The sequence below is a fragment of the Solea senegalensis genome, unplaced genomic scaffold (assembly GCF_019176455.1).
Source record: "Solea senegalensis isolate Sse05_10M unplaced genomic scaffold, IFAPA_SoseM_1 scf7180000017791, whole genome shotgun sequence".
Lineage (NCBI taxonomy): Eukaryota > Metazoa > Chordata > Actinopteri > Pleuronectiformes > Soleidae > Solea > Solea senegalensis.
Window position 1 is genome coordinate 28,592 of NW_025322523.1, and position 13,218 is coordinate 41,809.

The 13,218-nt window shown below is 41.7% G+C and overlaps 1 protein-coding gene across 1 annotated transcript; it reads right to left on the reverse strand.

Moving 5' to 3' along the window:
• Positions 1-2,430: 2,430 nt before the first annotated feature.
• On the reverse strand, positions 2,431-12,492 carry LOC122764937 (NACHT, LRR and PYD domains-containing protein 12-like; the record flags this gene model as incomplete). The annotated part of the gene is made up of 9 exons (XM_044018945.1): positions 2,431-3,055; positions 3,136-3,182; positions 4,497-4,670; positions 4,768-4,941; positions 5,303-5,476; positions 9,856-10,029; positions 10,127-10,300; positions 10,397-12,197; positions 12,282-12,492. Coding segments are annotated over 9 exons (3,456 nt in total), but the record flags the coding sequence as incomplete, so codon positions are not given.
• Between the last annotated feature and the right edge of the window lie 726 nt (positions 12,493-13,218).

Genomic DNA, 13,218 nt, shown 5'->3' on the forward strand with positions numbered 1-13,218 from the left:
AACTTAGAACGTGATACAGTTGTTGTGTATCTGCTCCTGGTCTCTACCTCTCCCCCCTTGTCTCTCCCCCTCCTCTCCTCTTTCACCCCAACCGGTCGAGGCAGCTGCTGCACGTCTGTGAGTCTGGTTCTGTCACAGATTTCTCCATGATGTCTTTGTACAGAGCCTTGAGATAATGGATGTTATGATTTGGCGCAGTACAAATAAAACTGAATTGAATTGAACTTGAGTAAAGATTTGCTTTCTGGAGCCACCATTTTAAATGCTTCTCTGCTGCCTCGTGTGGTCACTTTGTGTCACTGTGGTTTTCATACACCGAGGTCCTATCATACCACATATGAACTCAGTGAAGGAGGCAGCAGTGGATCAACGACTCCTGTGTGCTGTCATGTCAAATGACTCATTTCTCTCTGGAGTTTGGTGCAGAGAGTGAGTGGTTTACAAACTTCAGTTTTCAGTCAGAAAAAGTAGAAATTTAAATAGACCTTTAATTGAGCTCAAACTCGTGTAATGATAAGATAAACAGATATAATGTCAACACACTTCTGACAGGAATGTGTGATCTCAGGGTCTGAGGTGTAATTAACATACTGACGCGCGTCAAACAACACACACACACACACACACACACACAGACACACACAGACAAAGACACACACACACACACACACACACACACACACACACACACAGACACACAGACACATACACACACGGCACTCACTCCACACACACACACACACTACACACACACACACACATACACACACAGACACACACACACACACACACACATACACACACACACACACACACACACACACACACACACACACACACACACACACACACACACACACACACACACACACACACACACACACACACACACACACACACACACTCACACACACACACACACACACACACACACACACACACACACACACACACACACACACACACACACACACACACACACACACACACACACACACACACACACACACACACACACACACACACACACACACACACACACACACACAGACACACACCACACACACACACACACACACACACACACACAGACACACACACACACAGGTACACACACACACACACACACACACACACACACACACACACAGGTACACACACACACACACACACACACACACACACACACACACACAGACACACACACACACACAGCACACACACACACACACACACACACACACACACACACACACACACACACACACACACACACACACACACACACACACACACACACACACACACACACACACACACACACACACACACACACACACACACACACACACACACACACACACACACACACACACACACACACACACACACACACACACACACACACACACACACACACACACACACACACACTGCTGCCTCATCACTAAGTTCAAATGTCTTATTTTGTCACATCAGTGTTTGAAATCCTTTGTTCAGATTGACGTCAGTGACACAAAGTGACCACACGAGGCAGCAGAGGACCAGCAGCTCCTGTGTCCCCGCAGCTAAAATCACTGGTTTTCTCTATGGGCTTTGGTGTGGGAGAGTGAGTGGATGGAGCTGTTAATCTATGACCTAAAAGAGCGTAGACTTAATCTGACATAGATTGTATTAGGTGTCAGTACCTCGTCATCAACACAACAAAGTAGATTAAAGTGATATGATGTGGTTTTTATTGATGTTGAAAATGTCATTTTTCATTAAGCCACAGAAACAGAAACCACAGACACTGATGATGTTTGGAAAGTGCAAAAACCCTCTGAGTGTCATGAGTTTCCTGTCACTGTGGACACGTTCTTCACTGTCGTTCACAGAGCAGCAGGAGGACAGAGGTCATCCTGAGGTCACGCACACTCAGTTTCACCTGCATCACAGCAGAAACCACACTTCCTCATTCATGGCATAATCTGCTCATGTGTGTTTCATTTTCCATGTATGTGTGTGTGTGTGCGTAACTCTGAGTGTTGTTCTGCTCACACGCAGCAGGGGGCACTGTTGTCAGGCAGCATGAAGAGGAGGAGGAGGAGGAGAAGCAGTGCATGCTGGGACAGAAAGGCTCGTCAGTGAGAAGATGATGTTCTTCAGACAAAGAGTCAAACTCTTAACATCTTTATTTACTTTGTTTTCTATTGGATTGAAAACCTTGAATTTTATTTTATATTATTTTGACTTCTTTCTTTTTATTTTATATAAAGCATTTATTCATTTTTAATTGATTTTACTTTCTGTATCTTTTAATTTCACTTTCAAACATTCACTTTTTGTTCTTTTTATCTCAGTGTGTGTGAACCTGTGTGTTTCAGGCTGGTTCTCAGCAGCAGGGGGCGCTCACAGCGCAGGACGGCGGCTCAGTTAATGACAGACATGTTGATTTTTTAAGTCTTTATTTATTGATGGTTTCAACAAAGAATGACTGAGACGAGCTTTGACCTCGTCCACCACTGAAGCTGCTGTCTCTTCATGTCCTACAGAGGACACAGAGACACTGAGGAACCAGGCCAGACCAGGAACCCAGGATAAACCGGTTCAGTGAATGTGGTCCTGAAGGTGTGGAGGTGGAACAGTGAGTCAGAGGAGACGCTGTAGAAGGACAGAGTCCCAGCAGGACAGTCCACATACACTGATACTCTGTGAGAGACAGAGGACATGATGAATTTTTCTGTCCCACAGTGACAGACAGAGTTACGATGAACATCAGAGCAGATCAGACTCCAGGACTGATCATTATGTCCAAACAAACAGTCAGAACTGTTGCCTTTCCTCTTGATTCCTCTGTAACTCAGTGATATATAAACAGTTCCTCTCCACTCGACCTCCCAGTAACAGCGACCAGTCAGACCAGGTCTACACAGCAGCTGAGGAAAGAACTTAAATCTGTCTGGATGATCAGGATACGACTGATCTTCTGTCACACAGGTCACTTTCCTGTTGTCGTCAGACAGTTTGAGTTCTCTGTTCATTGTGTTTGTGTCCAGTTCCAGTTCACATGAATCTGATGAAGACAACGAGACACAGCTGCAGTTTATTGATGATCAGCTGATATGTTGTTATTTCCTGTAAATCCATACTTACACTTCCTGAGACCAGGTTTTAACCACTGCTCTCCAGCATGGTCCATCCTGGAGGAAGAAACAGTCTGAATGAGTTTCTGTCCAACATGAGTCCAAACTGTTGTCTTAATGACGCACTCTGGTGGACACAATGATGAACTACAAGGACAGGTGTGTTTCAAAGAGAAGACGGTGGCTGTTTCTCAATACTCAAGTATGCAAGTATGTACTTGTTACTTGGGAAGCATATACTTGAGAAGTACGCTGGGAGTATATACTTGCCAAGTACGGGAGTACACAAGTATGTGGTTGTTTCTCAATACTCAAGTATGCAAGTATGTATGTATTGTTCTGCTGTAGTTCTGCTGTAGTGCTGCAGTGCTGCAGCCTCATTAGTGCCACCTACAGTGTTGATAAATGAACATATGAAATACTTTTAATAAATGCATATATATGTTGTTATTATTTTACATTTTAAATATTTAACTTCATTTATTAATTTATTTCTATTAAAATATACAACACGAATAATACAATGTGGAAAATAGATATATTACAGCATTGTAGAGTAGTATATATATATATATATATGACTTGTACAAATATATACTACTCTACATATCTAATGTCTACATATTATATTTAAATACAGATACAATGACCGTGCAACTTTAATATAAATCTAACATTCAAAGTTAAAATAAATAAAACATTAACAATATACAAACTTTTAAACTGTCAGGTCAAAACGTTTCCATTAAAAACAAAATAACACGTCAACAACAAATCTATGGATCACACCGAGCATCTAATGACAGCGACGTCTAAAAACCATAAACTTTGTATTTGAATTACGGTTGTTTGATCGCTTGCTTGAATCGAGACCTAGTTTCCAGTGCTTTCGTGGTTTTTTCAGCTGCGCGTCACAGAGGAAACACATGGCTACTTATGCAGCTGCTGCTGCGGAGGCTCGTCGCTGTTACTGCTGCTTCCAAAACTTGTGTGTTTTCACCGTTGAATGAAGAATGAAGAACAACTTGATTGTAGCTGTTAGATGACGAACATCTCGTACACAACTCACTAAAAACACAGAATAAATAATAATAAAGACATCTTTACTTTAGTTTGACCGTAGACTGTTTGAAGTGGACCAGGACTGTTCTGTACCCAGTACCAGGACTTCTCACATGATGCTGCTACTCTGTGCAGATGATCTGTCCAGTTCATGGTTCTGGTCGTTTCTCAGGCTGAACTACGTGACATTCACTCGTTCTCACGAGGTGTTTAAAAAGTGTCACTAATGTTTGGTTATACTCACTGACAGAGGAAAACATAATAACAGGACATCTTCAACCTGAAGGAGGAGGAGGAAGAGGAGAATACCTGAGAGTGTCCAGTCTCCAGTGAGGACTCTTCAGTCCAGCAGACAGCAGCTTCTCTCCTGAGTCTCCTGGATGATTGTAGCTCAGGTCCAGTTCTCTCAGGTGGGAGGGGTTGGAGTTCAGAGCTGAGGTCAGAGAAGAACATCCTTCCTCTGAGACCAGACAACCTGACAGACTGGAGTTAAGAAGATATGATGAACTCAGTGATTCAGAAAACACATCTTTATCAACAAGAACCTAAAGAAGCAAAGAGTCTGAGTCAGAGTTCTGACCTGAGAGTCTCCAGAGAACAGTGAGGACTCTTCAGTCCATCACACAGCAGCTTCACTCCTGGATCCTGCAGGTCATTGTTACTCAGGTCCAGTTCTCTCAGATGGGAGGGGTTGGAGTTCAGAGCTGAGGTCAGAGAAGAACATCCTTCCTCTGAGACCAGACAACCTGACAGACTGGAGTTAAGAAGATATGATGAACTCAGTGATTCAGAAAAAACATCTTTATCAACAAGAACCTAAAGAAGCAAAGAGTCTGAGTCAGAGTTCTGACCTGAGAGTCTCCAGAGAACAGTGAGGACTCTTCAGTCCATCACACAGCAGCTTCACTCCTTGATCCTGCAAGTCGTTGTTACTCAAGTCCACGTGTCTCAGACGAGAGGACACAGAGCTGAGGACTGAGGACAGAGCTTCACAGCTTCTCTCTGAGAGGTTACAGCCACTCATTCTGAGGAGGAGTTCAAGAAAATCTATTCACATATGTAATTAAAAAAATAATCAGAGTAGAATTGTCCATATAAATCAGCTGAGCACCAACCTGAGAGTCTCCAGAGAACAGTGAGGACTCTTCAGTCCATCACACAGCAACTTCACTCCTGGATCCTGCAGGTCATTGTTACTCAGGTCCAGTTCTCTCAGATGGGAGGGGTTTGAGTTCAGAGCTGAGGTCAGAGAAGAACATCCTTCCTCTGAGACCAGACAACCTGACAGACTGGAGTTAAGAAGATATGATGAACTCAGTGAAAGAAAAAACATCTTCATTAACAAGAACCTAAAGAAGCAAAGAGTCTGAGTCAGAGTTCTGACCTGAGAGTCTCCAGAGAACAGTGAGGACTCTTCAGTCCATCACACAGCAGCTTCACTCCTTGATCCTGCAGGTCGTTGTTACTCAGGTCCACATGTCTCAGACGAGAGGACACAGAGCTGAGGACTGAGGACAGAGCTTCACAGCTTCTCTCTGAGAGTTTACAGCCACTCATTCTGAGGAGGAGTTCAAGAAAATCTATTCACATATGTAATTAAAAAAATAATCAGGGACAGGTGAGGAGCAAGAGAAGGGTATCAAGGAGAAACTGTGAGCTTTCAGAAGGCAGTCCCCATCCTCTCCAGAAGAAGTATAAGCTTTGACTGATTTTTGAAGAGTTGGAAAGCTAAACAGAACGTGCTATATTCACCACATGATGAGAATATATATACAGGCGAGGGTTGCTGTATAAGGACACATTTTCTGTGGAATGAACAGAGACCTTTTCTTTTCTTTTTTAGAGCGCCATGGTGGGGGCCCTCAGCCCACAAGTGGGAGAGGCTTTCCCTCACAGCTAGATATTTTATCCAGCTCAGGCCAGGGTCTTTTCTTAGAGACCCCAGCCTTGGGATCACTCTTTTTGTTTATCCTTTTTTCTATTTCTTGCTTATGTTTGGTGTTGTTATTTGTTCAGGGAGCAGATCTTTCAATTTTCATCTTGTTAAGTTTGTTGGTACACTTACAAGTAAATAAGTATGGCTAGTGACAAATTAAAATTAATTTCCTTTAATGTCAATGGGCTGTTGAATCCAGTTAAACGTAGTAAAATCCTATCTAAAGTGAGAACAGAACAAGCCCATGTGGTTTATTTACAAGAGACCCATTTGACAGACAAGGAGCATATAACGCTAAAGAAAAGGGGCTTTACAAATCTGTTTTTTTCTTCATACAAATCAGGGCAGAGAAGAGGAGTTGCTATTCTCATTTCAAACAAGCTACATTTTGAAAAAGTATTCGAAATGGGTGATAAAGAGGGCACGTTTATTTTAAGTAAGGGGTAAGATAGATGGGAATCCAATTACCTTAGTGAATGTCTATGCACCCCCAGGGAGTGACATTAGTTTCTTCCAAAAAATAACCAATATCATGGTAAGTGAAACAGAAGGCCTCTTGATCTGTGGAGGGGATCTAAATATACATCTGCAGCCAAAGTTGGACTCATCTTGTGGAAAAACCCGGGATAGGAAGTCCTTCTATAACAAAGTAAACACACTATTTGAGGAGGTGGGCTTGATTGATATATGGCGAGATTTTTTCCCTAACAGAAGGGATTACACTTACTACTCTGCTCCTCACTCTCTCTATACAAGAATAGATTATTTCATAACATTTGGGAAGGATAAAGATAAAATACATACTTGTGGAATCGGGACAATAGATCTAAGTGACCATGCACCAGTATACTTATCCACTGATTTTGGCCTGCGACCAAAAAATAATACATGGAAATTGAATTCCAGTCTGTTGAATGATCTGTCTTTTAAGGCACAAATTAAATCAGAAATGTGTCTCTTCTTAGAATTCAATGATACTGGAGAGGTTTCACCTCCAATGTTATGGGATACTCTGAAGGCTGTTCTGAGAGGGAAAATTATAGCAATATCGTCATTTAAGAAAACAAATAGGAATAAAAAGTTAGAGGATTTCAAAAACAAGCTAAAGGTACTAGAAGGAAAACAGAAATTAGATTTGGTGCAGAATACATTGAGAGAAATTAGACACACCAGGAATGAAATTAATAATTTGGCCACACAAGAAATCGAGAAAGATTTAATGTTTCTGAAACAGAAACACTACGAAAATGGCTCCAAATCTATGAAAGTATTGGCATGGAAATTGAAAAAAAGATTAGCCGAAAATACAATTCATAAAATTAGGGATCCAAGGACAAAAGCGATAACAAATAAACTAAATGAAATTCAGGAAGCTTTTGAAGTGTTTTACAAAACCTTATATTCTGAAGTCCCAGGTGGGAGTGTGGCCCAAATTGACAGCTTCCTGAATTCCCTAGATTTACCCACTCTCGATGAAAATCTAAATAAAATGATGACTGCGGATATAACTGAAGAAGAATTAAAAGTTGCAATTGGTAGACTTAAATTAAGCAAATCACCAGGATCTGATGGCTACACAGCAGAGTGGTACAAGGAATTTAAAAAAGAACTAATACCTGTTTTACTTCCTACTCTGGATTGGGCTTTAAAAAATGCACAAACGCCACCCAGCTGGAAGGAGGCAATCATTTCAGCCATACCAAAAGAAGGCAAGGATAAAGTGGAGAGTGGCTCTTTTAGGCCAATCTCTGTTCTTAATGTGGACTATAAATGATTTACTTCTGTTATGGCCAAACGATTAGAAGAATTCCTGCCGACACTGATACATAATGATCAGACAGGTTTCATACACCAACGCCAAACACAAGACAATATACCAAAGACACTACATATTATGGATCATATACAAAGAAATCAAACTGAAGCAATTGTGATGAGCGTAGATGCTGAAAAGGCCTTTGATTCGGTTAAGTGGATTTTTCTCTACAGAGTGTTGCATAGAATTGGCTTCCACGATACAATTATTAAAACCATACAGGCACTATATGACAAACCTACCGCCAGGGTCAAGGTCAATGGATATTTGTCAAATAGTTTTACCCTAGAAAGGGGCACCAGACAGGGCTGTGCATGGTCACCACTGCTCTTCGCATTATATTTGGAACCACTAGCTCAGTACATCAGACAAAAAGAAGATATTAAGGGAATCATTATTAAAGGGACGGAATATAAATTGGCCTGTTATGCAGATGATATTTTGATATACCTTGCACAACCAACTCACTCTCTGCCTAAATTGATGCAAGCATTTGAACAATATGGCCAATTATCTGGGTACAAAATCAACATGAGTAACACCCAAATACTCTCATATAACTACTGCCCACCAAGAGAAATCAAAAGTAGCTACCCCTTGACATGGCAAACAGAGTCCTTTAAATACTTAGGCATCAACCTACCAAAAGATCTTACAAAATTATCGGAATATAACTATTCACCCATACATAAAAAAATAAAGGATGATATAGCAAGATGGAACTTAATTCCCTTCTTTAGCCTTAGTTCAAGAATTGACTCTATTAAAATGATCATATTGCCAAGAATTTTATATTTATTTCAAACATTGCCAATAGAGATTAACCAAAACCAATTTAACGAGTGGGACAAACTGCTATCCAGGTATATAGAAGTTCGCCTCAAAACCTTACAGCTGGTTAAACAAAAGGGAGGATGGGGCTTGCCTTATTTTAGATATTATTATTTTGCAGCGCAGATGAGAGCAGTGGTATGCTGGTGCAACCCGTCATATACAGCTCAATGGAAAAGCATTGAGGAAAAAATGCCATCCATCCCCATACAGGCAATTTTAGCTGATAATAACTTGCAAACCCACATAAATAACATTGATAATCCATGGGTGGCGTGGACCCTTAAAGTATGGAAAATGATTATAAAAGAACATAAACTTGAAAATGATATTTTGGCGCTTAAATGGAGTGCTTATGATTCGCATTTTAGACCTAATAAATTGGATTCTAGATTTAAGGACTGGATAGCTAACGGTATAACAGCCTTATGTAGAGTAATGAAAGATGGAAAGTTACTCAGTTTTGAAACGCTTAAAAGGACACATGTTTTAGAAAAACAAGACTTTTATAGATACCTGCAGTTACGGCATTATGTCAATACAAAGATGAAAAATCTAACAAAGATAAACACATGTCTAATTCAATCATTAAAGCTATTAATAAAACTGTGTCATGCTTATATAAGGGTCTGTCTAATTTGAAATCTCACTCTACTTCATATATTCAAATAAAATGGGAGAAGGAAGGAGGGATAAATATATCTGAGGAAGAATGGACAACAATTTGGAGGTATCAATGGAGATGTACCAGCTCACAGAAGTGGAGGGAATTTGGATGGAAAAGCTTGATTAGGTACTTTATTACACCTTCTCAGAAGTCTCACTATGATGATAATTCCCCTGTCTGCTGGAGGAACTGTGGAAATCTAACTTGTACAAAGTTGCTAATGTGTGTTTTTCCTTTTTTCATTGTTTGTTTTTTTTGTCTAGGCATTTAGAGCAGACAACAGATGTGAGATGTATGCATGTATGTTTTGCCGGATGTGAATGTCTGTTTCTGAATGTCAATAAAAAAAAAATTATAAAAAAAAAATAATAATAATAATCAGAGTAGAATTGTCCATATAAATCAGCTGAGCACCAACCTGAGAGTCTCCAGAGAACAGTGAGGACTCTTCAGTCCAGCAGACAGCAGCTTCTCTCCTGAGTCTCCTGGATGATTGTAGCTCAGGTCCAGTTCTCTGAGATGGGAGGGGTTGGAGTTCAGAGCTGAGGTCAGAGAAGAACATCCTTCCTCTGAGACCAGACAACCTGACAGACTGGAGATAAGAAGATATGATGAACTCAGTGATTCAGAAAAAACATCTTCATCAACAAGAACCTAAAGAAGCAAAGAGTCTGAGTCAGAGTTCTGACCTGAGAGTCTCCAGAGAACAGTGAGGACTCTTCAGTCCATCACACAGCAGCTTCACTCCTGGGTCCTGCAGGTCATTGTTACTCAGGTCCATGTGTCTCAGACTAGAGGACACAGAGCTGAGGACTGAGGACAGAGCTTCACAGCTTCTCTCTGAGAGTTTACAGCCACTCAGTCTGAGGTAGAAAACAGTGATGAACAAAAGGTTAAACATGTTTGTCTTGTGCTCTTTAGAATATGTCTTATTAATATTTATATACTGATCCACGTACAGAGCTTTGGTGGAGACTTTGACCACCGGCAGCAGCTTCAGAAGAGCCATCTCTGAAGCAGAGTATTTCTTCAGGTCAAACTCTTCCAGATCTTTTCCTGGTGACAGTAAGATGAAGACCAGAGCTGACCACTGAGCAGGAGACAGTGTCTTTCTGGACAGGCGTCCTGATGTGAGGGACTCTTGGATCTCCTCCACAAGAGAACGATGGTTCAGTTCATTCAGACAGTGGAACAGGTTGATGCTTCTCTCTGCTGACAGATTCCAACTGATCTTCTTCTTGATGTACTCAACTGTTTCCTGATTGGTCTGTGAACCACTTCCTGTTTGTGTCAGTAGACCTCTTAAGAGCTTCTGATTGGTCTCCAGTGAAAGACCCAGGAGGAAGCGGAGGGACAAGTCCAGGTGTCCATTTGGACTCAGTAAGGCCTCTTCCACAGCACTCTGGTGCAGATGATTCAGTTCAGGTTTGTTTGTTTGTATGGACCGCTGGCTCGTTGTTGGTTCTTCTGACAAGAGATTTGTTCCAGAGTTGATGAAGGTCAGATGAACATGAAGAGCAGCTAGAAACTCCTGAACACTCAGATGGACAAAGCAGAAGACCTTGTCCTGGTACAGGCCTCTCTCCTCTTTAAAGATCTGAGTGAAGACTCCTGAGTAAACTGAAGCTGCTGTGATATCGATGCCACACTCTGTCAGGTCTGATTCATAGAAGATCAGGTTTCCTTTCTGCAGCTGCTCAAAAGCCAGTTTCCCCAGAGACTCAATCATCTTCTTGTTCTCTGGACTCCAGTGTGGATCTGCCTCAACTCCTCCATCATATTTGACCTTCTTCACTTTGGACTGAACCACTAGGAAGTGGATGTACATCTCAGTCAGGGTCTTGGGCAGTTCTCCTCCATCTCTGGTTTTCAGCATGTTCTCCAGAACTGTTGCAGTGATCCAGCAGAAGACTGGGATGTGGCACATGATGTGGAGGCTTCGTGATGTCTGGATGTGGGAGATGATCCTCCTGGCCTGCTTCTCATCTCTGAACCTCTTCCTGAAGTAGTCCTCCTTCTGTGGGTCCGTGAACCCTCTGACCTCTGTCACCATGTCCACACAGTCAGGAGGGATCTGATTGGCTGCTGCAGGTCGCGTGGTTATCCAGAGGCGAGCAGAGGGAAGCAGTTTCCCCCTGATGAGGTTTGTCAGCAGCACGTCCACTGAGGTGGACGCTGTGATGTCAGTCAGGATCTCAGTGTTGTGGAAGTCCAGAGGAAGTCGACACTCGTCCAGACCATCAAAGATGAAGACCACCTTAAAGTCTTCAAACCTGCAGATTCCTGCTTCTTTGGTTTCAGTGAAGAAGTGATGGATGAGTTCCACCAAACTGAACTTCTTCTCTTTCAGCACATTCAGCTCTCTGAAGGTGAAGGGAAACATGAACTGTACGTCCTGGTTGCTTTTGTCTTCAGCCCAGTCCAGAGTGAACTTCTGTGTTAACACTGTTTTCCCAATGCCAGCCACGCCCTTTGTCATCACTCTTCTAATTGGTCCGCCTCTTCCAGCTGAGGCTTTAAAGATGTCTTCTTGTCTGATGGATGTTTCTGGTCTGTCTGATTTCCAGGAAGCTTTTTCAATCTGTCTGACCTCATGTTCTTCATTGACCTCTCCAGTCTCTCCCTCTGTGATGTAAAGCTCTGTGAAGATCTCATTCAGAAGGGTGGAGTTTCCTGCTTTAGCCACACCCTCAAACAAACACTGGAACTTCTTCTTCAGGTTTAATTTGAGTTCACGTCGACAAGCTGGAGCTCTGATTTCTGACAGAACACAAGAAAATAAATCAGTGAGTGGATAATTGAGAAAATAAGATGTTCTTCCTTTCACATTAAAAGTCCTCTTACTGTCAGCTAGCTTCTCCTGCTTCATCCTCCTTAAGAAGTCCTCTGTGATCTTCAGAAAGGCCTCTCTGCTGCTCCTCTGCTCCTCATCCTCCCTCTGACTCTCTGAGACTTCTGTGTGATCTGTATCCAGAACCTTGTGGATCTTCTTCAGCTCGTTCTTCACAAAGCAGATGATGTTCTCCTCCAGCAGCTGGAACAGAACATGTGAAGTTTAACCTCAGATGATCAGTGACAGAGTGAAGTCCTGCAGGTCCACAGAGCAGCATCCAGACTGTCAGGACCAGGAGCCTCATGTATAAAAGAGTGCGCAGCTTTCATACTAAAAGACGGCGTACGCACAACATTTATAAAATACGTACGCAAAGAAAATCTCAGATTAATAAAACTGTGCATATGCCAAGTCCTGCGCACCTTTTCTTTATACATCCCATCAAACGTGAAACTGAGCGGAGATGAATGAGGAACACACCACACCCACCCACAAATGAATATACAAATGACTCTAAAACGCCTTTGTCCTGAAGAAAAAGGACAACTGTGGCAGCAAAGAAAGAGGGAAATAAAAGAAAAAGAAGGAAAGTGCACGATCAACTTGTCAATTTATGATGTATAAATCTGTAAAAATAGATTATTTTGGTCTGTTTTTTTTAGAATTAGTGATAAACACAAAGGAACTAAATGTCAGGGTCACAGCGACTGCTCTCATATTAATATTGATGCTTAAAAAACTGGCTGTGCATTGATAATTGATCCTGTGCATGTTTTTTTCTGGTGTAACATGTATGTTTAGACATGACTGATCCATGTGAGCTGAATTTACAGATTATTTCAACAATCTATAAGTGTCACACGTCATCATCTACACACATTACGCACAAAATAAGCAGACAGAGTTCACGGAGTTACTCCATGTAGCCATTCATTACTGTCACTGATT